The sequence below is a fragment of the Podarcis muralis genome, chromosome 13, assembly GCF_964188315.1.
Source record: "Podarcis muralis chromosome 13, rPodMur119.hap1.1, whole genome shotgun sequence".
NCBI classification, from domain to species: domain Eukaryota; kingdom Metazoa; phylum Chordata; class Lepidosauria; order Squamata; family Lacertidae; genus Podarcis; species Podarcis muralis.
The window spans coordinates 25,529,528-25,557,277 of record NC_135667.1 but is presented as its reverse complement, the minus strand read 5'-3'; the positions used below and the strand labels follow the sequence as shown (position 1 = coordinate 25,557,277).

At 43.6% G+C, this 27,750-nt stretch overlaps 2 protein-coding genes and 1 long non-coding RNA gene across 3 annotated transcripts; all 3 read left to right on the top strand.

Moving 5' to 3' along the window:
* On the top strand, positions 1–6,335 carry LOC144325113 (uncharacterized). Its single transcript, XR_013390401.1, has 2 exons — positions 1–1,512; positions 3,395–6,335. It is a non-coding gene; the product is annotated as an uncharacterized LOC144325113 (long non-coding RNA).
* A 5,740-nt stretch (positions 6,336–12,075) lies between these two features.
* Positions 12,076–12,948, top strand: LOC144325345 (vomeronasal type-2 receptor 26-like). The gene has a single exon (XM_077918247.1). The coding sequence runs from the start codon at positions 12,076–12,078 to the stop codon at positions 12,946–12,948; it is 873 nt and encodes a 290-aa protein (XP_077774373.1).
* Positions 12,949–18,336: 5,388 nt separating this feature from the next.
* On the top strand, positions 18,337–27,523 carry LOC114582961 (vomeronasal type-2 receptor 26-like). Its single transcript, XM_077918246.1, has 6 exons — positions 18,337–18,554; positions 19,617–19,908; positions 21,400–22,248; positions 22,928–23,155; positions 23,849–23,975; positions 26,628–27,523. Exons 1-6 carry the CDS (start codon positions 18,337–18,339, stop codon positions 27,521–27,523), a joined length of 2,610 nt encoding a protein of 869 aa, XP_077774372.1.
* The last annotated feature ends 227 nt before the right edge of the window (positions 27,524–27,750 follow it).

Genomic DNA, 27,750 nt, shown 5'->3' with positions numbered 1-27,750 from the left:
TGTGGCATCTGAATATAGACTGCATTTTTAATCAAGGCATATATTGGCTTATATTTGATCAGGTTCCTAAATTAAATGGGCTTAGATTTTCAAATGTTTCATGCCAGGCAAGAAGGCCAGCTGTTTATAGAGAAAACCTTGGCCATTCTCCTAAGACAAGGGGCCCCCCTTTGATTTATAGCAGAAAACAATTCTCAAAGTCATAAAAGCTGGAATTACAAGTTAAAGAGCAAGGTTACGGACCCAACATAATTAAGAGTTAGTAAACAGTAAAATAAAACCATGTGCCTTAAACTTGAGCCAGATCTTCTTTCTAAGGTTAAAAGGCCAAGACCAAATGGAGAAGCATCTAGCTGGCAGAAAGAGAGGCTTTTTGGGAAGTCTTTTTAAAGCATTTTTGGGAAGTCTTTTAAAACTGTTTCTTTCTTAAACTGAGAGAGTTTGAGGAAGAGCTAATGGAAACGAAGCAGCTGGCTGAAGGGGGGGGGATGTAAACTAAAGAACCTTCTTTAAAAACTGTTTTTTACTGAGTTCCTTCCTTTTTACTTTGAGAAGCTTTATTCTTTTAAAAGGTTACCTATGATAATGTATGAAATATATTATCTTAAATATATTGGTTTAAATGTAATTATGCAAAGGATCTAGAAAGAAAGAAATGTTAAATTCTTATTTCATAGAGTCATATTGCTGTAGGAGACCAGGGGGGCAGATGAGCCTAGCTCCCTGCCAGAAATGAGACGCCAATCGAGCACTCATGACAAATGGCTGTCAGACATTTGTTTAAAGACCTCCAAAAGGAGATATTTCATTGATGATGCATGAGAATATGAACCCAAGGTCTCTGACATCTGTTCAAGATAAAAATTTAAGATTAACCATTTGTTTTAGAAGGCAATAGGGCAAGGAGGGCAAAGAGGTGAGCTGGTAATTAAGATTCCTTGTTGAGACACATGTAAAGATATATTAATACTTGTTTGCCAATTATAAATGGAAGGAAATATAGCTCTTTGTCTCCCATAAAAGGCAATAGGAAATGAGTGTATTTTTGTGATTGGTCATACCAATCAGCCAATAGGAATTCCAACCAGGCTGGTTGGACAGATGCAGCCAGAGGAGAAGCAAAGGGGGCTGGATTAAGGAAATATAAGTGCTGGCCATAATGGCAGGAGGCCAGGCCAGAGCTTGGTAATCATATACCACTGTGCCTCACATTTATTTGTCTGACAAATAAATTATTATTTTAATTTCTCTGTTGCTGCGTTGAATATTTCATTCCAGCTAAGCGTTAACCACAAGCAGGGTGCTACATTTTATGGTGCCCTGTGACTCGGATAAGTGGTCTGCTGGAACGCAGCCCCTTCGCCTACTGAGCAGGGTACAAGACAGAGGATCACTCACTGCCTACTCAGCGCGCAATGGAAAATTTTTTTCCAGGGGAACGCAGCAGTCTCGTCTGTCTGATACCCTGCCCACCGACGGCGACGGACCGGGGGGAAACGGAACCAGCTAAGGGTAAGTGCACTAAAGGGTTTTGGCCCTCCAATTAATTGGGAGGAAGAGAAGTCCTGATCAAACTTCTGCGTCTCAGTAAAGGGGAACTGAGTACGCTAGGTGGCTGGGTACATCAGATGGTGATCTGGTGTAGGGAAAAGGGAAGATTGGGAGGTAGAGTGTGGGTGAAGTATCTTGCGCATTGCATGTGTGAGAAAGTACAATGTGTAGCTGACCTAAGTGTGGAGTGAGTGCTACTTCGTTTCCCAGTAAGGTGTGTGTGTGAGTGACTGAGTGGATACTTCACAGGGCCATACAATGGGAGTTGGGGGTTCAAAGGGGGGAAATACACCTCTTGAATGTATGTGAAATAATTTTAAGAAAGCCTTCTCAGGGGCATATGGAGTCAAAAGGACGCCAGAGCGCTTGAGAACGTTATGTGAACTAGAATGGCCAAAACAAAATACTGAATGGCCATTTCAAGGAACCTTTGATATAAATTTAGTAAGCAAACTTTGGTCTAACATCACCAAAGAAACTGGAGGGTGCCCAGAACAATTTTCATATATAGATTCCTGGCTGAGCACATTAAATAAAAATCCTCCATGGATAAGGGAATGCAAAGTCCAACGATGCAAATTATTGGCTGTAAAAGCCAAAGCTAGGAAAGGAATCTTGCCAAACAAATTCAAACCCTCCACCAGTTGTAACCCCAAGGCAAGAAAGTGGAATGAATAATGGGGGTGGAGTCATAGAACTTGATTCCTTGATAGATTATGATAAATATCTTCAGGAGGCATTGGAGTCCTATAATGAAGCCCAAGCAGAAGTGGTTATTCCACCTGTGAGTCCCAGTAGAACTCCATCTACAGTCTCTTTTAGTGGAGCAACTGATTGCCTACCCCAAACCCCTGTACATCCAAGTCCTAGAGAATTATTACAGAAGTTACAGGGAGACCTTAATCGGTCAGCAAGCAATACAGCCAGGCGTATTAAGCTGCTAAAAGAACGCCTTGGGACAAATACCATCCCCTATGATTTGAGGCCCCTAGAGCAAAGTGAAGAAAAAGGTCACGTAGTAGCCCCTCTCAGAAGAGTATTTGATGCACTTAAGGAGCCTGTGCTGGTTAATGGGCAACCTGGACCAAGGCCACCTCGAACTTCGACCCTGCAATGTATTCCATTCACAACTACAGTCTGATGAATTGGAAAACGCCCCATCTTTCGCAGAAAAACCTCAGGCTATGATGGACTTGGTGACTTCAATAGTAATACTCTCTTCACCACTGAGGAAAGGAGAGACATAATTGAAAAGGCACAGATATATTTGCGTGAGCAGGCCAGAGTGGGAAATATTTATAATATTGACCGTCATCTCCAAGACAACTTTCCCTTGGAAGATCCTAATTGGGATCCAAACAATGCAATTCACCTGGCCAGACTTACCACCTACCGCCAGACGCTTGTGCAAGGTATTTGCAGGGCATGCCAGAAGCCCACTAATGTGTCTAAAGTTTCAGGAGGGTAGATGTGTTACCCATAACACTGTTTCGTGTTCGGTGCGCACCCACAAAAAGACTTAAGTTGTCACCTTTTGAGCTCCTGTATGGGAGGCCGCCCTCCTTTGTTCAGGATATTCCAACTGACCTCAAACAAATAGGAGACCATGTGACACAGGGATAAGTGCAATCTCTCTCCCGTGTTTTTGTCTCTCTCCCGTGTTTGTTTGTTTGTTGTTGTTTTTTTCTTAACAGGTGGGCCCTCAAGCACACGCCGTGCAGCATTGCCAAGCCGATTCATCAGCTCCAGGCTGGCATAGCATATGGGTGAAAGAGTGGAAAACGTGATCCACTTGCACCTAAGTGGCGTAGACCTTACACCGTCTTGCTTTCTACTCCAACAGCGGTGAAGGTAGCTGAGGTGACCCCCTGGATTCATCACTCTCGTTTGAAGAAGTCTGAAGGCAGTTGGACGTGCAAAGGTGACCGCTCTAATCCTTTAAAATTGACTCTTTCTAAAAACCCCTGTATCTAGCCCTACCGGTAACGGGTTAGGTCACGGGCAACATTAGACGACCGGCCTGCTGCAGCCACAACTTGGAAGCTGGCTGACCTGCGCACGCCTGAAGCTTGAGGAGCGTCTGAACCAGCGACTGTGAGCGGGAAGATTCTCTTATACAATTGATTGACTGCCCCCTTGTGGAACAATTATCAGAGATATTACACATTGGGGATCCTTGGGATATATGTTTTGGTCTTGGTGGTTCCCCATTTCTGTCACTGGGGGAATTATATTGGGACTAATAGTTTTATGCTATCACAATAAGGTAATCTTTTGTGGAAGGAATGCATATGCTAGACATCAACATGATTTTATTATTAATCCTGATCTCTTGGTAAGGGGAAGGGTCCTTGAATCTGACCAAATTTGCTAAATATGGATTCAGCTATGACCACAATATGTGGGTAGGTTTAGCTGAAATGGTAGCCAATGTTGCAAATAGGACCAATTGCCTTGTTTGCTCTCTTGGGCCAGATGATTCAGAGGGAGGTATGCCCTTATTACCGATACCATTAGATGCCATTGGTATGGTAAGCGAAATGCCACACCAAACAGAAATACAGAATTCCCCCGGATGGAACTCAACTAAACCATTACAGTTACACCTGTACAAGGGGAATTCTGTGTACATAAATCATCAGATGCAGCTGATTCTACCATGATAGGCTCTTCTCATTGTCACTATACTTGGGATTATATTAAGAATAGTCATACCTGGGCACACGGTACTACCTATCGAACTCGGAATACCTTGCCCTGTGCACCTCCTTTTATTCATGCATGGAAAGTGGTATGGAACATAACTGTGACAGAGAAAGGCAATCTAACATACTGCACTGTGAACTCTCTGCCTCTTTTGATATTTCGCCTTCTGTACTCCACGTACCAAAAACCTCAGACCCGATGGTTGTGGTGGATATGTGGAGAATGGGCATACAAGAAACTCCCTTCCAAATGGAGTGGGACTTGTTTCCTGGGACGGGTATTACCACTAATGTGGATTTTGCCCACTAGTTCAGCTAAGCGAACACAAAGAAACGCTGATATTTCTCATATAGCAGGAGGAAGTACCCAAAGTTGGAGCGGTACTGATGATTGGCCACCAGAGCGCATTATAGCCTATTATGATCCTGCCTCCTGGAATCCTGGTGAGCTCATACAAGGGGCATGGGATCCTATTTATAATCTAAACAGAATAATTCGATTGCAAGCAGTAGTGGAACTTGTAACCAATGCAACGGCCCAGAGTTTGAGACTTATTGCACGACAGTTGGATGACTTGCCAAGCAGGGAGGCCTATGTGGAGTCTTGAACTTGACAGGGAATGCCTGTTGCTTTAACATTTCAGATAATGGTTTTATGTATGGTGCCATGTATCATCTCATGTTTTAGGAGTACAATTAGCAAGATGATTTCAAATGAAACTTTACCTCATATCATGGCACTATATAGAGCCTTACCTCAGGAATATGATGTAGATCAAGCTATCAAGGACGCTTTGTAGCCAGGTCCTTGAGCTTGAAAGGGGGGAATGTGGCATCTGAATATAGACTGCATTTTTAATCAAGGCATATATTGGCTTATATTTGATCAGGTTCCTAAATTAAATGGGCTTAGATTTTCAAATGTTTCATGCCAGGCAAGAAGGCCAGCTGTTTATAGAGAAAACCTTGGCCATTCTCCTAAGACAAGGGGCCCCCCTTTGATTTATAGCAGAAAACAATTCTCAAAGTCATAAAAGCTGGAATTACAAGTTAAAGAGCAAGGTTACGGACCCAACATAATTAAGAGTTAGTAAACAGTAAAATAAAACCATGTGCCTTAAACTTGAGCCAGATCTTCTTTCTAAGGTTAAAAGGCCAAGACCAAATGGAGAAGCATCTAGCTGGCAGAAAGAGAGGCTTTTTGGGAAGTCTTTTTAAAGCATTTTTGGGAAGTCTTTTAAAACTGTTTCTTTCTTAAACTGAGAGAGTTTGAGGAAGAGCTAATGGAAACGAAGCAGCTGGCTGAAGGGGGGGGGGATGTAAACTAAAGAACCTTCTTTAAAAACTGTTTTTTACTGAGTTCCTTCCTTTTTACTTTGAGAAGCTTTATTCTTTTAAAAGGTTACCTATGATAATGTATGAAATATATTATCTTAAATATATTGGTTTAAATGTAATTATGCAAAGGATCTAGAAAGAAAGAAATGTTAAATTCTTATTTCATAGAGTCATATTGCTGTAGGAGACCAGGGGGGCAGATGAGCCTAGCTCCCTGCCAGAAATGAGACGCCAATCGAGCACTCATGACAAATGGCTGTCAGACATTTGTTTAAAGACCTCCAAAAGGAGATATTTCATTGATGATGCATGAGAATATGAACCCAAGGTCTCTGACATCTGTTCAAGATAAAAATTTAAGATTAACCATTTGTTTTAGAAGGCAATAGGGCAAGGAGGGCAAAGAGGTGAGCTGGTAATTAAGATTCCTTGTTGAGACACATGTAAAGATATATTAATACTTGTTTGCCAATTATAAATGGAAGGAAATATAGCTCTTTGTCTCCCATAAAAGGCAATAGGAAATGAGTGTATTTTTGTGATTGGTCATACCAATCAGCCAATAGGAATTCCAACCAGGCTGGTTGGACAGATGCAGCCAGAGGAGAAGCAAAGGGGGCTGGATTAAGGAAATATAAGTGCTGGCCATAATGGCAGGAGGCCAGGCCAGAGCTTGGTAATCATATACCACTGTGCCTCACATTTATTTGTCTGACAAATAAATTATTATTTTAATTTCTCTGTTGCTGCGTTGAATATTTCATTCCAGCTAAGCGTTAACCACAAGCAGGGTGCTACAAGTAGATTCCTAGATGTTGAAATAAGAGAATAACGTAATAACATAACTTAAAATAAGTAAAGCATTTATTAAAATCCAAGAATAAGAATTCCCCTCAATAAACCACGCCAGCACAATATGTGTGGGGGAAACCCCCATGAAACTGTCAAATTTTATCTATTACAGGACAGGGTAAGGCTGTGTATCCTTACAACAACAACAGCAACAATCATAAATTTATACCCCGCCCATCTGGATGAATTTTCCCAGCCACTCTGGGCATCTTCCAGTCAAGTGTTAAAAACAATACAGCATTAAATACTAAAGACTTCCCTAATCAGGGCTACCTTCAGATGTCTTTTAAAGATAAGATAGCTGCTTATTTCTGTCACATCTGAAGGGAGGGCGTTCCAGAGGGCGGGCGCCACTACCAAGAATATGGCAGAAGCTAAGCAACAAAGATACTAGATGCATTTATGTGGGGAGGTCGTTGCATAATTTTGGAGCTACCAGAGGGAAATCCCTCTCCCAGGTAATCATTCCCATTGGGAGGAACTATGAAAACATTATTATTATTATTATTATTATTATTATTATTATTATTATTAATATTAATATTATTTTCACTCACATCTCATCTTTCATCTTCAGCTAACATTCAGTCCTGCACCAGTGATGAATGATAAAACCCCAGGACTTTCCTTCTACCAGATGGTCCCCCAGGAAGCCCTTCAGTATGAGGGCATTCTCTCTCTGCTTCTGCATTTCAGGTGGACGTGGATTGGGGCTATTGTTATGGATAATGATAATGGAGAAAGATTTGTGCAAACTGTGCTTCCAGTCTTTTCCCAGAAGGGTGTTTGTTTTGCCTTCATAGAGAGAATCCCCACATTTTCTTTTATCACTGAATTTATGGACATCATAGAAGATGGGGTCAAAATAAATGATAGTATGATGGGCAGTAAAGCAAATGTAGTAGTGATCTATGGAGAATCTTATTCCATGTCATTTTTTAGATGGCTTCCATTTTTATCTGTTGAAAATAAATTAGGGGGGAAAGTTTGGATAGCTACAGCCCAGGTGGAGCTCAGTGCATTTCACTATCAAAGGCATTGGGATGCAGAACTATTCCATGGTGCTATAGCCTTCAGATATCAGTTCAGTTATTTACAGACATTTCACAATTTCCTTGAGAAGAGAAATCCTTTAAACACAATAGAAGATTATTTTATAAAGAAATTCTGGGAGACCGTATTCAGCTGTGTCTTCTTAAATACAATTGGCAACCATGTGGATGAAGATATTTGCACAGGAGAAGAGAAGCTGGAGAGCCTCCCTCTCCCTTTTTTTGAAATGAGTATGACTGGGCACAGCTACAGCATCTATAATGCAGTCTATGTAGTGGCCCATGCTTTACAAGCCATGTTCTCATCCAGAAGGACATATGGCACAGTATTAGTCAGAGGAAGACCTGAACTTCAGAATCAACCATTTTGGCAGGTAATTTTCCACACATTCTCATGTGGTAGCACACCATATTTTGAGGGTAATCAGTGAAACTAATGTGTCCATAAACTCTACCTATGCTGATACGTTCAGCTTTCTTCCTCTGCCCACTGCACAGAAATGAAAGAATAGTCTATGTTTTAGTCAGCCTTCCATTTTGTTTTTGCATATAAACCTACTGTAAATACAATGTATTATGGGTTGTGGGTATTCATTTTCTGATTACAAAAATCAAAAAGATACAAAAGATACTAATTTGTCTTAAAACTCTACCTATGCTGATATTTTCAGCTTTCTTTCTCTGCCCACTTCATAGAAATGAAAAAATAGTGCATGCTTCAGTCAGCTTTCCTTTTTTTTTCTTTTTTCTTTTTTTTTGCATATAAACCTACTGTAAATACAGTGTATTATGGGTTATCGATATTCATTTTCTGATTTGTGTAGTATGATGGATGACCATTTTTTCTCCCAATTTTTGTACATCCCCAATAAAGTAACATTTTTATAATGCTATTACCTTCAGAATGAAGTTGGGAAAATGAAGGCCAGGAGTTTTATAAATTCTTCTAAAGTGTCCGTTTTAAGTTCAACATTTTACACATTACCATAGAAATGCTGTTATTTATTTATTTATTTTCTTTTTGTCTAGCTCCATCACTTTCTCAGAAGTGTTTCGTTTAATAACAGTGCTGGGGACCAGATTTCTTTTGATCAAAGTGGGAAAATAATAGCTGGATTTGATGTTTTGAACCTGATCGTTTCCTCCAACCAATCCTTTCATACAGTGAAAGTTGGTAGGCTTGATGCCCAGGCTCCCCCAGACAGAGTATTAACCATCAATGAGAAGGTCATAAGATGGCACAGCTTGTTTAACCAGGTAAGAACTGACTGTCAGCGCCTTGCAAACTGTTTAATACTTCAGTGAGTTTTAAGTCACTATTGTGACCTGGCTAAATGCAGTGAAATAAAAATTTTGCTGTAAAGTACCGTAAGTCCCTGTTGGATTCTATTGTAAGCTCTAGGTCACTCTTCTAACATGCAATGTTTTTTTTTTTTTAAAAAAAAATGATTTAATGAAGTAGAATTAAAAAACTGGTGTATGCAAATATAAACAGAACATTAAGTATATGCAAACAAACATAAACATATATATGTTTAAAGCTTTTGAAAGTAACATCAAATCAAATCCAGCTGATCTATATTACAGCTCAATCCTATAAATCACAGATTTCAGGAGCAGTTCTATATGCACCACAATGAGCAGAGTTAGGATCCAATGGATCTCTAAGTGAACTGGAAGGTTCCTGGCATGGTGATTTATCCCAATTGTTCCCTTCCTTTCGAAATAACAATTATATTGTACCCACATGTGCAATAACTTTTTGTAAAAAGCTTTAAAGTGTTTTTCAATCTAGCAATGAATACATTTTATGAAATAGATAAATATGCTCCAGCTATTTATAATTTCTCAGTATGTAATGGCTAAATGATTCTCTAAGAAACAACTAAAAGTCCCCAAAATCTTAAGGATACCAAGTTCATTTTTCTTGACCTTTTTCATTTCTGGATTAGGCACAACCTTTATCCATATGCAGTGAGAGTTGTTATCCTGGTTATAGCAAGAAAGTGAAGGAGGGGGAGCCATTTTGCTGCTATGATTGTATCCCATGTCCTGAAATGAAGATTTCAGCTCAAAAGGGTAATACACAAACACACACACACTTTACAGGTTTCCAATATCGGATTAGAAAAGTATAGTTCTGAGGGACAGACAGCGTGATTTGTTTTTCTTCAATATTTGAAACATGATAAAACAATTTGACAGTAAGAAGATATTTCAGATTATGATGATCTATATGGTTACTATTTTTACTTCATCAGGTGAAAACATTCCTCTTCAATCAGGCTTTTATCTGATTAAGCAATCTGAGGTTGGCATTTCTGTTGTTATTACAGTGGTACCCCGCAAGACGAATGCCTCGCAAGACGGAAAACCCGCAAGACGAAAGGGTTTTCTGTTTTGGAGGCGCTTCGCAAGACGAATTTCCCTATGGGCTTGCTTCGCAAGACGAAAGCCCATAGGGAAATCTCCGGGGACCTGTTTTAAATTGCTGGCGGTCGGGAGCAAAGACTTTCGCCCACAGCCGGCCTTCAGAAGAGGTCCTGGACCTCTTCTGAAGGCTGGCGGGGGGCAAAAGTCTTTGCTCCCCCCCGCCTGCCTTCCCGGGACAGCGGAGACTTCTCCGCTGCCCCGGGCGATCTTAAAATGCTGGCGGGCGGGAGCGAACGCTTCGCTCCCGACCCCCAGCATTTTAAAATCTTTGGGCGAGTGTCTGCAAGCCTCGCGCGCCCGGCAGGAGGTCCCGCCGGGTGCGCGAGGCTTGGGGCGGCAGCCTGTCACCCGAAGCACGGGGAGCCCTTCGGAGGGCTTCCCCTGCTTCGGGCGAGTGTCTGCAAGCCTCGCGCACCCGGCAGGAGGTCCCGCCGGGTGGCAGCCTGTCACCCGAAGCACGGGGAGCCCTCCGGAGGGCTTCCCCTGCTTCGGGCGAGTGTCTGCAAGCCTCGCGCACCCGGCAGGAGGTCCCGCCGGGTGGCAGCCTGTCACCCGAAGCACGGGGAGCCCTCCGGAGGGCTTCCCCTGCTTCGGGCGAGTGTCTGCAAGCCTCGCGCGCCCGGCAGGAGGTCCCGCCGGGTGCGCGAGGCTTGGGGCGGCAGCCTGTCACCCGAAGCACGGGGAGCCCTTCGGAGAGCTCCCCTTGCTTTGGGCGAGTGCCTGCAAGCCTCGCGCGCCCGGCAGGAGGTCCCGCCGGGTGCGCGAGGCTTGGGGCGGCAGCCTGTCACCCGAAGCACGGGGAGCCCTCCGGAGGGCTTCCCCTGCTTCGGGCGAGTGTCTGCAAGCCTCGCGCACCCGGCAGGACGTCCCGCCGGGTGGCAGCCTGTCACCCGAAGCACGGGGAGCCCTTCGGAGGGCTTCCCCTGCTTCGGGCGAGTGTCTGCAAGCCTCGCGCGCCCGGCAGGAGGTCCCGCCGGGTGCGCGAGGCTTGGGGCGGCAGCCTGTCACCCGAAGCACGGGGAGCCCTCCGGAGGGCTTCCCCTGCTTCGGGCGAGTGTCTGCAAGCCTCGCGCGCCCGGCAGGAGGTCCCGCCGGGTGCGCGAGGCTTGGGGCGGCAGCCTGTCACCCGAAGCACGGGGAGCCCTCCGGAGGGCTTCCCCTGCTTCGGGCGAGTGTCTGCAAGCCTCGCGCGCCCGGCAGGAGGTCCCGCCGGGTGCGCGAGGCTTGGGGCGGCAGCCTGTCACCCGAAGCACGGGGAGCCCTTCGGAGGGCTTCCCCTGCTTCGGGCGAGTGTCTGCAAGCCTCGCGCGCCCGGCAGGAGGTCCCGCCGGGTGCGCGAGGCTTGGGGCGGCAGCCTGTCACCCGAAGCACGGGGAGCCCTCCGGAGGGCTTCCCCTGCTTCGGGCGAGTGTCTGCAAGCCTCGCGCACCCGGCAGGAGGTCCCACCGGGTGCGCGAGGCTTGGGGCGGCAGCCTGTCGCCCGAAGCACGGGGAGCCCTTCGGAGAGCTCCCCTTGCTTTGGGCGAGAAGTCTCTGCTGCCCCGGGCGATCTTAAAATGTTGGCGGGCGGGAGCGAAGCGTTCGCTCCCGCCCCCCAGCATTTTAAAATCTCCCCGGGACAGCAGAGACTTCGCTCCCGCCCGCCAGCATTTTAAAATCGCCCCGGGACAGCAGGGGCTTTTAAAATGCTGGCGGTCGGCAGCAAAGCCCTCCTGTCCCCGGAGCTTGCGGGGCGGGAGGTGGGAAGAAGGGCTTTTTTTCCCACCGCCAGCCTTCAGAACAGCCTTCTGAAGGCTGGCAGTGGGAAGAAAAGTCCTTGTCCCCCCCCCCCAGCCTTCAGAAGAGGTCGGGGAACAGACTGTCCCCGGACCTGGTCTGAAGGAGGTTTCCCTAGGAACGCATTAATTGATTTTCAATGCATTCCTATGGGAAACCGTGCATCGCAAGACGAAAAACTCGCAAGAAGAAAAAACTTGCGGAACGAATTAATTTCGTCTTGCGAGGCACCACTGTATGTTGTATATTATGTGTTTTTATGTTGTACCCCAGCCTGTAAGATTTAGATGAAGGGCAGTATATAAATTAAATAAATAATAACAATAAGTTACCTTTGCTTTTCAGATATGCATGACTGTTACGACTGCATGGACACAACATATCCAAACATCAAGCATGATTTTTGCATACCCAAAGCAAGAACATTCTTATCATATAAAGAACCTTTAGGGATCAGCTTAAGCCTATTTGCACTTTCCTTTGCATTTATAACAGCTCTGGTGCTCGGAATAATTCTGAAGCACCACAACACACCCATCGTCAAAGCCAACAATCGGAACCTCACATACATTCTCCTGATTTCCCTTCTGCTTTGCTTCATTTCTGCCTTGCTTTTCATTGGTCATCCTGAACCGGTGACATGTCTTCTCCGACAAACTGCTTTCAGCATCATCTTCTCAGTGGCTGTTTCTTCTGTGCTGGCAAAAACTATCATGGTGGTTCTGGCATTTATGGCCACAAAGCCAGGAAGCAGGATGAGAAAATGGGTGGGGAAAAGCCTGGCCAACTCCATTGTTGCATCCTGTTCCCTCATGCAAGCAGGCATTTGCAGTGTGTGGCTGGCAACCTCTGCCCCATTCCCAGATGTGGACATGCACTCAGGGACTACAGAAATTATATTAGAATGTAATGAGGGATCTGTGATTTTATTTTCTTGTGCCTTGGGCTATCTTGGCTTCTTGGCTACTGTCAGTTTTGTTGTGGCTTTCTTTGCTCGGAAGTTACCGGACAGTTTCAATGAAGCCAAGTTCATCACTTTCAGCATGTTGGTCTTCTGCAGTGTGTGGCTATCCTTCATTCCAGCTTATGTGAGCTCCAAGGGCAAATACATGGTAGCTGTGGAGGTTTTTTCTATTTTAGCTTCCAGTGCTGGGTTGCTGGGTTGCATCTTTGCACCCAAATGTTATATCATTTTGTTGAGGCCTGAGCTGAACAACAGGGGACAGCTAGTGACAAGATAAGACTGAATACGTGCTTTTTGTTACAGTCTGTGGTCTGGATGCATTTGTGCACGCATGCACACACCTTTCTGATGTGTTTCCTTTTCTGGAGCTGTCCAATATACATTTTACTCAAAATTCTCCAAGCACTTACTAGTTTGAAATACTAGTGAAACTCATAATCAACTTTTTAAAAAATGTATGTACAGAAGGTAAGGCATAAAAGGTAAAGGTAAAGGTACCCCTGCCCGTACGGGCCAGTCTTGACAGACTCTAGGGTTGTGTGCTCATCTCACTCTATAGGCCGGGAGCCAGCGCTGTCCGCAGACACTTCCGGGTAACGTGGCCAGCGTGACAAGCTGCATCTGGCGAGCCAGCGCAGCACACGGAACGCCGTTTACCTTCCCGCTAGTAAGCGGTCCCTATTTATCTACTTGCACCCGGGGGTGCTTTCGAACTGCTAGGTTGGCAGGCGCTGGGACCGAGCAGTGGGAGCGCACCCTGCCACGGGGATTCGAACCGCCGACCTGACGATCGGCAAGTCCTAGGCGCTGAGGTTTTACCCACAGCGCCACCCGCGTCCCTAAGGTAAGGCATACAGACTTACGTATGTACAGAAAGTACATAAGTCAGACACATTCAAGAAATGGGATCATCTTAATAGATGGTCCTGGTTGCAGGCAGGTTCTCAACCTGGTTTCCCCCACCCTGGCGTAGGTGGAGCTATCACACACACGCCGGGGTGGCACCACAATTACCCAGGGCTATTGCCCAATCATGTCAAAGGGTGATAGTGGGGGGAAGTATAAAAGCAGTGGTTCTTGCTTTCATGGCCACCAAGCCAGGATCCAGAATTGGGAAATGGGTGGGAAAGAGGCTGGCCAATTCAACTGTACTTTGTCGCTCCCTTATACAAGGAGTCATTTGCATTGTGTGGCTGGCAATCTCTCCTCCGTTGCCAGAGGCTGACGTACACTCAGTAGCTGAAGAAATTATGCTGGGATGTAATGAGGAGTCTGACACTCTGTTTTACTGCGTCCTTGGCTATATTGGCCTCCTGGCCATTGACAGCTTCATTTTGGACCTTCCTGTCTAGGAAGTTACCAGATACCCTACTTTCAATGAAGCCAAGTTTATCACCTTTAGCTTGTTAGTATTTTGCAGTGTGTGGTTATCCTTTGTCCCAAATATAGGGAAATATATGGCAGCTGTGGAAATCTTTTCTCTCTTAGCCTTCAGTGCTGGGTTATTGGCCTGTATATTTTCTCCTAAATTCTACATTACAAGAAAACAAGAAAAAAAAATTCACCCCCTCTCTGCCCAGCGCCCCTTCAGCGAAGCGGCAGGAGGCGTTGCGCAGAGAGGGGGAGAATTTTCCCCTTTTGTTTTCCCCCTCTAAAACAAGTTGCCGTTTAAGGTGCGTTCAGTCGCCTTCAGGCGGCTACCTTGGAAGCCTGGAGAGGGGTCGGTGCGCACCGACCCCTCTCCTCTCCAGGCTTCAGGTTCCTTTCAACCTGCTCCTTGGGGCTGGTGGGAGGGAAGCCCACCACCAGCCCCAAAGAGCAGGTTGGGGAGAAGCGGAAAGGCGCGCAGCGGAGAGGCTGCTGCCATAGCCGCGCGTCACCTCTCCAGTTGGGAGAGGGTCGCGGAGGGCTTCTTTAGCCCCACGCGCGCTCTCCCGGTTGGAGAGGTGACGCGCGGCTATAGAGGCTCCTGCCATAGCCGCGCGTCACCTCTCCAGCTGGGAGAGGGTCACGGAGGGCTTCTTTAGCCCCGCGCGCGCTCTCCCGGTTGGAGAGGTGACGCGCGGCTATAGAGGCTCCTACCATAGCCGCGCGTCACCTCTCCAGCTGGGAGAGGGTCGCGGGGGGCTTCTTTAGCCCCCTGCGCACTCTCCCGTTTGGAGAGGTGACGTGCGGCTATAGAGGCTCCTGCCATATCCGCCCGTCACCTCTCCAGCTGGGAGAGGGTCGCGGAGGGCTTCTTTAGCCCCCCGCGCGCTCTCCCGGTTGGAGAGGTGACGCGTGGCTATAGAGGCTCCTGCCATAGCCGCGCGTCACCTCTCCAGCTGGGAGAGGGTCGCGGAGGGCTTCTTTAGCCCCGCGCGCGCTCTCCCAGTTGGAGAGGTGACGCGCGGCTATAGAGGCTCCTGCCATAGCCGTGCGTCACCTCTCCAGCTGGGAGAGGGTCGCGGGGGGCTTCTTTAGCCCCACGCGCACTCTCCCGTTTGGAGAGGTGACGCGCGGCTATAGAGGCTCCTGCCATAGCCGCGCGTCACCTCTCCAGCTGGGAGAGGGTCGCGGGGGGGCTTCTTTAGCCCCGCGCGCGCTCTCCCGGTTGGAGAGGTGACGCGCGGCTATAGAGGCTCCTGCCATAGCCGCGCGTCACCTCTCCAGTTGGGAGAGGGTCGCGGAGGGCTTCTTTAGCCCCGCGTGCGCTCTCCCGGTTGGAGAGGTGACGCGCGGCTATAGAGGCTCCTGCCATAGCCGCGCGTCACCTCTCCAGTTGGGAGAGGGTCGCGGAGGGCTTCTTTAGCCCCGCGCGCGCTCTCCCGGTTGGAGAGGTGACGCGCGGCTATAGAGGCTCCTGCCATAGCCGCGCGTCACCTCTCCAGCTGGGAGAGGGTTGCGGAGGGCTTCTTTAGCCCCGCGCGCGCTCTCCCGGTTGGAGAGGTGACGCGCGGCTATAGAGGCTCCTACCATAGCCGCGCGTCACCTCTCCAGCTGGGAGAGGGTCGCGGGGGGGCTTCTTTAGCCCCACGCGCACTCTCCCATTTGGAGAGGTGACGTGCGGCTATAGAGGCTCCTGCCATAGCCGCCCGTCACCTCTCCAGCTGGGAGAGGGTCGCGGAGGGCTTCTTTAGCCCCGCGCGCGCTCTCCCGGTTGGAGAGGTGACGCGCGGCTATAGAGGCTCCTGCCATAGCCGCGCGTCACCTCTCCAGCTGGGAGAGGGTCGCGGAGGGCTTCTTTAGCCCCGCGCGCGCACTCTCCCGGTTGGAGAGGTGACGCACGGCTATAGAGGCTCCTGCCACAGCCGCGCGTTACCTCTCCAACTGGGAGAGGGTCGCGGGGCTATGGCTTCTTCGCTCCATAGGACGCACACACATTTCCCCTTCATTTTTGAAGGGGGAAAAGTGCGTCCTATAGAGCGAAAAATACGGTATTTTGTTGAAGCCTGAATTGAACAAAAGAGAACAGCTAATACAAAGAACTAACTGAAGAAATAAATGATTCTGTCTTCCTTTCTAGTTAGTAAAGTACAATTATGCTAATTATAAACTGACTCTTCATTTCATAAAAGTTGAGGGTTGCTTTTCATTCTACAGTACACACTTCTAAGATTTTAGCTCTCAGCTGGTTAAGAGCAGAATGGTGCCATAACATTATTATTTACACCCAAACACCCAAACTCTGAAGTCACTGCTGAAATGCGAATCTGTCATCTGGGAGTAAGTCTCATTCCATTCATTGGGATACTTACACGTCAGTAGACATGGTTAGAAGTGCTCTGCAAACAAATCTATTCTGAGAATGAACCTGGCCTATCAGATTTTAATATGCCTATATTTAGGTTTTGTGTGGGTTTTTTGCTCATGATTCTTTTTTCCTTTGTAAACTATGCAGTGTAAAAGAGAAAATTGAAGGTGTGAAGGTTCAAAGGTAATTTTTACACATTCTACTTCAACATGTTTAATATCCTCCACAGAATAGGGAATCCTGCCTGATATAAGTTCCCAATTTTGATTGTAGATTTAGCAGAATGCACATAGAAATCCTTTGAAGAAGGCCAACATATTGACATTGTGCAAGAGTGCCACCTAGAACATCACCTCCTGTATTAATCTCTGAATGGGTAGGTGTCTACTGGATATGTCTTTGAATACACATCTCAAATTAAGGTGTTCTACACAATGGGTCAACTGTTCTGAACAGGTACCGCCTTTAGTCATGAAATGTCAGGGCTGTTAGGGATGTGGAAATTTCCTCTCAGGCAAAGAGCCCATTGGCATTACATATGGACTACATTTCTTGATAGGGCCAGTCTAAGTCTTTCTTAGGGTGATTACCTTTTTCTCCTGGTCTTGAATGCCTATACATTTGTGAAGCTTTATCTTCAGCTTTATTCTTCCTGGAAGTATCTAATCATTAGACCAAAAATGTACCTTTCTGAAATTCACTTTTGCAAGGAACGCTACTCAAGTAGATAACAAGTAGTTTAGTAAGATTGACTTTATTGATCTTATTGGTTGTGTAATCATAGCCTTCTGTTTCCCTATCATTTTCGTCATGTTTTCTTAATAAAAATGCCAAGTTTTACCTGTCGACCTGTATAGTCCTGTCTTCTCTGTATGCCAATAAAGGTTGATTGGTTGATTGAATGAAAGTATTTATACATTGATGTTTGGTTTCCCTGGTTTTGAAAGGCAATTCAGCTGAATTTCTCACTTCTATCCTTTTGGTTCTATGATTGTATAGCAAAGTGATGGAGTTCTATAAGATAATGGTTTTGAGTTTGAGGGTAGTATATTCAGAACTTCTCTCATGGTTTATATTGCCCAACTCAACTATGTTAGGCTTGGGGTGAGGAGTCCTGAAAATGGGGTGAAAATATTCATACAGCTGGACAGATTTATGTGAGGTCCTGACTGATAGCAACCTATCAATACTCTAGAGGGTGTGAATCCTTATACTAAAAAATATTCTCTACTCAGGCATTTAAAAGCTCAAGTGTACATTCCTAGTCAGATAAGTGGAAAATAAAACTTCTATTCAGATGTGATAAAAATGTTGTTGTTGTTATTTGCAGTTCCACAGGCAATTCCCATATTTGAATTCATATCACACACCCCTGGCTGTGTTTTAATTTTGTGTATTGTTTTGGAAAGTGCAAATTTGCAAATTTGCCTTAAAATGTGATGTAAAGATCTTCTCCAGTCAGGTATTTAAAAGCTCAAATGCATATTCCTAGTCTGATAAGTGGAAAAGAAAACTTCTATTCAGATGTGATAAACATGGTTTTTTTGTGTGTGTTTTTTTTTTTTTTTGCAATTCTACAGGGAATTCCCACATTTCAGTTCATATCACACTCCCCTTTATGTATAAAAGCTATAATTAATTTCTAAAATCCACTGCACCATTACAGTTTCCCCTTAGAGAGCTAATAACACAAACTGAGGATGGTACAAAAATGCCCTCTAGCAATCACAGGTATGATGAGGGACTAGGAACAAGCATGCACACACCAGTCTTATCACTTTACTTATACTTTATATCTTGGACTAATTCAAGGATACCATCAGCCTGACTGAGCATCCAAGTCAAGTCATCGTAACCACAGAGAATATCATGATAATGATGCAGGTGGAAATATAGGAGAATCTGGATGCAGACTGAAAGGTGGTGATCAATATGATAGTATTAGTTGTCTTCCTGCTAATACTGCTTTCTCATATTGCATCTGAGGATCACTATGTTAAATGCCGGATCCATACTCCACACCCTCCACTTCAAAAATATCATCAGTCAGGCAACATCATAATTGGTGGGATTGTTTCTCATAGTTTCATCATTGTTAATTCAGTAGCCTTCACAACAGAACCCCCAGCACCTTCATTTGAAGATCTTTTGTAAGGAGCTAATCCTTTTTAACTTGTTTTGTTTTGTTTTGTTTTGTTTTGTTACTTGGTCTTAGTCTTAGAAGCTGCAGTTGCATAAAAAAATGTTTTCTTGGACTGTAGAAAAAGCTAATGCATTTAACGGAAAGCTGCAGAAAGAAGCAAATTCCACATGGCAAAGCAAAAAATTGTCTACCCCAAAGAGAGTTCAGAGCCTCCACATTGAAGGAAAGGAGTTAGCATTTCCAAGATTGAATCAGCTCTATTCATTTTGCCCACCTGGAAGAAGATGTACTGGTAACATAGTCCACCCACCATTGTAACAGTATTGGTCCAAATATGCCTCTTCAAATATGACTACTACTGTTACTACTATTGTTAAAATTTGATGCTGGGAGATTCTATTATTTCTTACATTTCTTTTGAAGTTAAGGTGGAAAAAGAGAGACAGAGAGTGAGAGAGAGAGCAGGAAGAATTTTAGCTCTTCTTTCTTTTACATATGCCTGCATCTCATCCTTCTCTATCCCATGGTTCCTTTCTTTCATCATATACATACTGTGTCCACTTGCACTTTTGTTGTGTTTTCCATTCCTTCTGATATTTCTGTTATTTGGCTTCAAAAACAGCAGTGTTTCTATGTTTCATTTTACTTACATTTCCTGACTCTTTCCAATCATGAGAGTTACCATAACTATCTCAGTGTTTCCCATATGCATATTAAAATAGACTGATTTCTTCTTCTATTTTTTCCCTTCCAAGAATGTATTTTTTGAAGGAATATTTATATGACTTTGAGGTGGCTATCATGCTATCATTATGAATGCCTATACTGCAGGGTTACAACATCAATAGAAAGAGTAAATATAAATGTGAGTGTGCTTTGAATCATAGTAACATACCTTATCAATACTAACATTTTGAAGATACTGTAAATACTCATATTGCTGATTGTTTAATTTTTCCCACCTGAAAAAGCATATAAATAATAGTGATGAATCTGATGCAGAACAAAATGGCAATAATTTATTAAGGGAAGAATATCTGACTCATTGTAGTTTTTAATCTTGTCCTAGTATGGTGCCTAAAAATTACCAGCACATCCTGGCCTTGGCATTTGCCATACTGGAGATAAATGAAAATCCTCAGTTATTATCAAATGTCACCTTGGGTGTCTGCATCTATGACAGCTATTTCAGTGCGCAGAGGACTTATCATGCTACTATGCTTCTTACATCCACATTGGAGATATTTGTCCCTAACTATATATGTGACACCCATAATCATTTGGCAGCAGTCATTGGAGGACTGGATTCAGATATTTCTCTCTATATGGCCACTGTATTGGATATCTACAAAATTCCACAGGTAAGGGATATGTGTATATGAATATTATAAATAATAGTGGTAAAATGAACAGCTTGTGAGGACAAATGCTTTTTTCACATTCAATGAGAATGTGCACATAATATTTCCAAGAAGAAGAAATTAAGCCTCTTTGACGGTAAGCATTTATCTATCTATCATCTATCTATCTACATCTATCTATCTATCATCTATTTTATTAGATTTGTATCTCAACACTTCTCCCATGGAAGACGAAGGGGGCAAACATCAAACAGTGAAGCCATACAAGTTCAAATAAAATAGAAACATAGTCAAAACATTTTTAAACCTTCTAAAAACATGCTCCCTTACCCACCTTGGGGAACATGTGTATCTGAATATCATTTTGGGCATAAAAGGCCTTCGAGAATCTGTATATCTTGAAAGAGTTTTGGACTTGGCTTATCTCCAAGATAGACAAAAAAATTCACATCTTCCTCCCAAGTTTGAGCCCCATGTTATCTGTCCATGAACTCAAAGATTACTAAGATCTTGTTTGATTAAAGGAGTGCTGAAAGACAATGCATTCAATGGCTCTCCAACAGGTACATAGTGTTAGGCTTTTCATTGGTCATTTGACTGACTTGTTGGGTCAGTCATGGTGATAGTGCACAGGGGTCAGGAAACTGGCTGGTGAAAGAACATTGTAGATATAAAAGTCGCACCTGAGATTGAGTTAACATTACTGGGACTTCAGTTATAGAAGGCAAGGGAAAATAGACCACTAAAGAATAGAAAAGTTGTTACTGAATAGATTAGTAGATGTTGTGGTCAGGGAATAAGAGAATAATGTAGTAATGTAATTTAAAATAAGTAAAAAGGTAAAGGTAAAGGGACCCCTGACCATTAGGTCCAGTCGTGGCTGACTCTGGGGTTGTGGCGCTCATCTCACTTTATTGGCCAAGGGAGCTGGTTAGCATGACTAAGCTTCTGGCGAACCAGAGCAGTGCACGGAAATGCCGTTTACCTTCCCGCCGGAGTGGTACCTATTTATCTACTTGCACTTTGACGTGCTTTCAAACTGCTAGATTGGCAGGAGCAGGGACCGAGAAACGGGAGCTCACCCCGTCACTGGGATTCAAACCGCCAACCTTCTGATCGGGAAGTCCTTGGCTCTGTGGTTTAACCCACAGTGCCACTCATGTCCCTAAAATAAGTAAAGCATTTATTAAAATCCAAGTAAAAGAATCCCCCTTAAGAACCCATCCCAGCAGAATATCTGTGAAACAAAGCAGAAGAGATGCACCTCATGAAACTGTCAAATTTTACCTATTAACGGACAGGGTAAGGCTGTGCATCTTTAAAATAAGCCAGAAGCTAAGCAACAAAGATACTAAATGCATCTATGGGTGTTACATAATTTAGAAGTTGCCAAAGAAAAATCGCTCTCCCAGGTAATCATTCCCAACACTCCAGGAACATAATAAGTATTACTATCATAACTTTCACGTACATCTCCTCTTTCATCTTCAGCTAACATTCAGTCCTGCACCAGTGATGAATGATAAAACCCCAGGACTTTCCTTCTACCAGATGGTCCCCCAGGAAGCCCTTCAGTATGAGGGCATTCTCTCTCTGCTTCTGCATTTCAGGTGGACGTGGATTGGGGCTATTGTTATGGATAATGATAATGGAGAAAGATTTGTGCAAACTGTGCTTCCCGTCTTTTCCCAGAAGGGTGTTTGTTTTGCCTTCATAGAGAGAATCCCCACCCTTTCTTTTGTCACTGAATTTATGGACATCATAGAAGATGGGGTCAAAATAAATGATAGTATGATGGGCAGCAAAGCAAATGTGGTAGCGATCTTTGGAGAATCTTATTCCATGTCATTTTTCAGATGGCTTCCAGTTTTATCTGTTAAAAAAAAATTAATGGGGAAAGTTTGGATAGCTACAGCCCAGGTGGAGATCAGTGCATTTCATTATCAAAGGCATTGGAATGCAGAACTATTCCATGGTGCTATAGCCTTCAGATATCAGTTCAGTTATTTACAGACATTTCACAATTTCCTTGAGAAGAGAAATCCTTTAAACACAATAGAAGATTATTTTATAAAGAAATTCTGGGAGACCGTATTCAGCTGTGTCTTCTTAAATACAATTGGCAACCATGTGGATGAAGATATTTGCACAGGAGAAGAGAAGCTGGAGAGCCTCCCTCTCCCTTTTTTTGAAATGAGTATGACTGGGCACAGCTACAGCATCTATAATGCAGTCTATGTAGTGGCCCATGCTTTAGAAGCCATGTTCTCATCCAGAAGGACATATGGAACAGTGTTAGTCAGAGGAGGACCTGAACTTCAGAATCAACCATTTTGGCAGGTAATGGACATTCTCATGTGGTAGCATACTGTATTTTGAAGGTAACAAAAGATACTAATTTGTCTTAAAACTGTACCTATGCTTCTTTCAGCTTTCTTTCTCTGCCCACTGCATAGAAATGAAAGAATAGTGCATGCTTCGGTCAGCTTTCCTTTCCTTTCCTTTCCTTTTCTCTCTCTCCCTCGTATAATCCTACTGTAAATACAGTGTATTATGGGTTATGGGTATTCATTTTCTGATTTGTGTAGTATTATAGATGACAATTTTTTTCCCTACCAATTTTTGTTCATCCCCAAGAGATTAACATTTTTTTATGCTATTGTCTTCAGAATGAAGTTGAGAAAATGCAGGTCAGGAGTTTTATAAATTCTTCTAAAGTGTCCATTTTAAGTTCAACATTTTGCACACTACAGTGGTACCTCGGGTTAAGTACTCAATTCGTTCCGGAGGTCCGTTCTTAACCTGAAACTGTTCTTAACCTGAAGCATCACTTTAGCTAATGGGACCTCCCGCTGCCACCGCACCATCGGAGTACGATTTCTGTTCTCATCCTGAAGCAAAGTACTTAGCCCGAGGTACTATTTCTGGGTTAGCAGAGTCTGTAACCTGATGCATATGTAACCTGAGGTACCACTGTATTATATAAATGCTGTTATTTATTTATCTTTTTTACGTCTAGCTCCATCACTTTCTCAGAAGTGTTTCATTTAATAACAGTGCTGGGGACCAGATTTCTTTCGATCAAAGTGTGAAAATAATAGCTGGATTTGATGTTATAAACTTGATTGTTTTCTCCAACCAATCCTTTCATAAAGTGAAAGTTGGTAGGCTTGATCCTCAGGCTCCTCCAGACAGAGTGTTAACCATCAATGAGAAGGTCATAAAATGGCACAGCTTGTTTAACCAGGTAAGAACTGACTGTCAGCGCCTTGCAAACTGTTTAATACTTCAGTGAGTTTTAAGTCACTATTCCTACATGTCTAAATGGAATAAAATAAAATTTTAGCTGTAAACTACCTTAAATCCCTTTTGGATTCTTTTGTGAGCTCTATGTCACTATTCTGACATGCAATATGTTTAAAAGAAATACATGATTTAATGAAGTAGAAATAAAAAATTAGTATATACAATTATAAATAAAATATTAAGTATATGCAAACAAGCATAAACACATTTATGTTTAAAGTTTTTGAAGGTAACACCAAATCAAATCCAGCTTATCCATATCACAGCTCAGTCTTATAAATGTCTAATCACAGATTTCAGGAGCAGCTCTATAGCATGATGCACCCCAGTCAGCAGAGTTAGGATCCAGTGGATCTCTAGCTGAATTGGAAGGTTCCTGGCGTGGTAATTTATCCCAGTTGTTCCCTTCCTTTCAAAAGAACAATTATGTTGTACCCACATGTGCAATAACTTTTTGTAAACAGCTTTGAGGTATTTTACAATTAAGCAGTGAATACATTTTATGAAATAGATAAATATGCTCCAGCTATTTATAATTTCTCAGAACATAATGGCTTAATGATTCTCTAAGAAACAACTAAAAGTACCCAAAATCTTAAGGATTTTTTCTTGACCTTTTTCATTTCTGGCTTAGGTACAACCTTTATCCATATGCACTGAGAGTTGTTATCCTGGTTATAGCAAGAAAGTGAAGGAGGGGGAGCCATTTTGCTGCTATGATTGCATTTCATGTCCAGAAAGGAAGATTTCAGCTCTAAAGGGTAATATATCACAAAGGTTTCCACTATCAGTTTCGAAAAATATTGTTCTGAGGGACAGACCTCTAAAATCAGTCTGGTATGTTTTTCTTCAGTGTTTGAAATGTTATTTTTAAAAATTGATAGAAGTTATTTCAGATTACTCTGATCTCTATGGTTATCATTTTTATTTGACCAGCATTCTGAATGTTTCATCGGTGGTTTTTAACTCCCTTAATCTCTAATATCATTTTCTTCAGTCCATAGTCCAAATTAACCAAAGGAGACAGAGCTTTAACTTAATACAATTTCTTACTTTTATTTAATACAATTTCTTAAAATCAGGCTTCCTTCTCCTGTTCTAAACATATATCAATCATTTCATATTTAGTGTCCAGTTGTCATCCTTCACTTGCTGTTAAACCATTCTTCCAGCTGACCGACATTTCCTCCTTACAGACAGCGCCCTGTTACATCATATAAATATAAAAGAAGTCCTTCATGTACATTTTAGTTCCAGACCTGGTGTGCTGGGAGAGTTCATTACTATCTTCCATTGTTCAATTCTCTGCACTGTTTATATGGATGGTACAAGGTCACATTACATTCCTTCAGTGTTTTCAGACTAGCAGATGAGCTGCAGCCATAAATAACTCACAGGGTGCACTTCCAGTTTCCACCGTTAAAATTTCCCTGTAGAGTTCTTTCTTGGCACACGGTTAAAAGCTAAATCGTTTCTCAAATCCAGTCTCTTTTCCACATCTGTTTGGCTGCAGCTCATACTCCTCTGTCCACTGCATTCCTCCAACAACCCCCCAGCCCAGACAGTCATAAATAAAACACATTCAGCCTTAATCAAGGGGCGGGAGCATAGCAAAACCATTTTAAATTTATTATTGAGCATAAATCAAAAGCCTCCCCCCTCTTTTTCGACATTCCAGACAGAGTAACAAAAGCAACAGCTACACACATCTCTTTCATTGTGCAGGGGAGGACAAGAAAAGAAAATCATAGAATCATAGAATCATAGAGTTGGAAGAGACCACAAGGGCCATCGAGTCCAACCCCCTGCCAAGCCGGAAACACCATCAGAGCACTCCTGACATATGGTTGTCAAGCCTCTGCTTAAAGACCTCCAAAGAAGGAGACTCCACCACACTCCTTGGCAGCAAATTCCACTGTCGAACAGCTCTTACTGTCAGGAAGTTCTTCCTAATGTTTAGGTGGAATCTTCTTTCTTGTAGTTTGGATCCATTGCTCTGTGTCCGCTTCTCTGGAGCAGCAGAAAACAACCATTCTCCCTCCTCTATGTGACATCCTTTTATATATTTGAACATGGCTATCATATCACCCCTTAACCTCCTCTTCTCCAGGCTAAACATGCCCAGCTCCCTTAGCCGTTCCTCATAAGGCATTGTTTCCAGGCCTTTGACCATTTTGGTTGCCCTCCTCTGGACACGTTCCAGTTTGTCAGTGTCCTTCTTGAACTGTGGTGCCCAGAACTGGACACAGTACTCCAGGTGAGGTCTGACCAGACCTCAGAAAAGACCATTTGAAAACCATATGAAAACACGGAGCACCTTGTCCTTACTCTTCCTTTCCTGGCTGTTGTGAGAATTTTCAAGCTTCAGAAAAACATTCAAATGCCTTCAGAAAGCCAAGCCCAGTCCTTTCGGCAGTTGATTGATTGCAGCCTATTAGCACATGTCAGCCCAGGAGCGCCTCTTGATTAAAACCAATTATCCAGACTAAGGAGGAACCCACCACAAATCATGCCAGTAATGGAGGCTCATCCATGGCAGGGACACACTCCCAGTTTGCCCCCACTCTGCCTTTCAAGTTGGCAGAAACAGGGTTATGTCACACTGTGGGATAAAGTGAACCACCCCCCCAGACCCCACTGGTGGGGCATTGCAAGGATTTATTCCTCATGAATCCTCTCTTTCCCCTTCCTGAACTTCCTCACAGCCCCCAAAAGGCTATGAAGAATAATCACCATTGATCATGGGTGTGGCCGGAAACTTTAAAATATGCCCTTCTAAGTGAATTCCAGAATTAGCCTCTTCCCCTAGCATTATAAAAAGAATGAAGCTTTCATACGTTTTTTTTTATGCTTCCATACAAACTCTCCAAAGGTCAGATTCATATGCTTCAGAAAAGTTACATAGGAAGTAAAACATAGCTTAGTTACAAAATGGTGAAAGCTCCTAAGTTATTGGTATATTAATGCAAGAATGTCTGGTGAGAGCATGCAGTTAAGCAGCAACAACCAACTCAAACATCTTCACACATTGAGCTTCTTGGTTAGACTTGGTGGGAAGGGGGAAAGACTTGATTATCATTTTCCCCCAAGGTAAGAGGAAATGACCTAGCTAAGCCTGGTAGGACAGCTTAATCTATGATATTAACCCCTCCATGTGTTACTTAGACTTAAGCATATTGGTTACAGGAGGCTGATTATCTCATAGTGCCTTCATAACATATCTTTAGGTGCCAGGTGAAAACATTCCTCTTCAATCAGGCTTTTCTCTGATTAAGCAATCTGAGGCTGGCATTTCTGTTGTTATTATGTTGTGTATTATGTGTTTTTATGTTGTACCCCAGCGTGTAATCTTTTGATGAAGGGCAGTATATAAATTAAATAAATAATAACAATATGTTACCTTTGCTTTTCAGATATGCATGACTGTTTTGACTGCATAGACACAACCTATCCAAACATCAAGCATGATTTTTGCATACCCAAAGCAAGAACATTCTTATCTTATAAAGAACCTCTGGGGATCAGCTTAAGCCTTGTCACACTTTCCTTAGCATTAATAACAGCTCTGGTGCTGGGAATAATTCTGAAGAACCACAACACTCCCATCGTCAAAGCCAACAACCGGAACCTCACATACATTCTCCTGATTTCCCTTCTGCTTTGCTTCATTTCTGCATTGCTTTTCATTGGCCATCCTGAACCGGTGACATGTCTTCTCCGGCAAACTGCATTCAGCATCATCTTCTCAGTGGCTGTTTCTTCTGTGCTGGCAAAAACTATCATCGTGGTTCTGGCATTTATGGCCACAAAGCCAGGAAGCAGGATGAGAAAATGGGTGGGGGAAAGGCTGGCCAACTCCATTGTTGCATCCTGTTCCCTCATGCAAGCAGGCATTTGCAGTGTGTGGCTGGCAACCTCTGCCCCATTCCCAGATGTGGACATGTACTCAGTGACTACAGAAATCATACTAGAATGTAATGAGGGATCTGTCATTTTATTTTCTTGTGTCTTGGGCTATCTTGGCTTCTTGGCTGTTGTTAGTTTCGTTGTGGCTTTCTTTGCTCGGAAGTTACCGGACAGTTTCAATGAAGCCAAGTTCATCACTTTCAGCATGTTGGTTTTCTGCAGTGTGTGGCTATCCTTCATTCCAGCTTATCTGAGCTCCAAGGGCAAATACATGGTGGCTGTGGAGGTCTTTTCTATTTTAGCTTCCAGTGCTGGGTTGCTTGTGTGCATCTTTGCACCCAAATGTTATATCATTTTGTTGAGGCCTGAGCTGAACAACAGGGGACAGCTAGTGAGAAGATAAGACTGAGTAGCATACTTTTTTTTACAGTCTGTGGTCTGGATGCATTTATGCACGCACACACACACCTTTCTGATTTGTTTCCCTTTCTGGAGCTGATCAATATATATTTTGCTCAAAATTTTCCAAGCACTTACTAGTTTGAAATACATGTAAATTCAGAATCAACTTTTTAAAAAAATGTATGTACAGATGGTAAGTCATACAGACTTACCTATGTACAGAAAGCA

Bases quoted from the DNA above. Each gene is read 5' to 3' on its own strand.
- LOC114582961 (XM_077918246.1), top strand. From the start codon at position 18,337: ATGATAGTATTAGTTGTCTTCCTGCTAATACTGCTTTCTCATATTGCA. The intron at 18,555-19,616 runs GTAAGGAGCTAA...ATCTTGTCCTAG, and splicing joins CCTTCATTTGAAGATCTTTT to TATGGTGCCTAAAAATTACC. The intron at 23,976-26,627 runs GTAATATATCAC...TTTGCTTTTCAG, and splicing joins GAAGATTTCAGCTCTAAAGG to ATATGCATGACTGTTTTGAC.
- LOC144325345 (XM_077918247.1), top strand. From the start codon at position 12,076: ATGGACACAACATATCCAAACATCAAGCATGATTTTTGCATACCCAAA.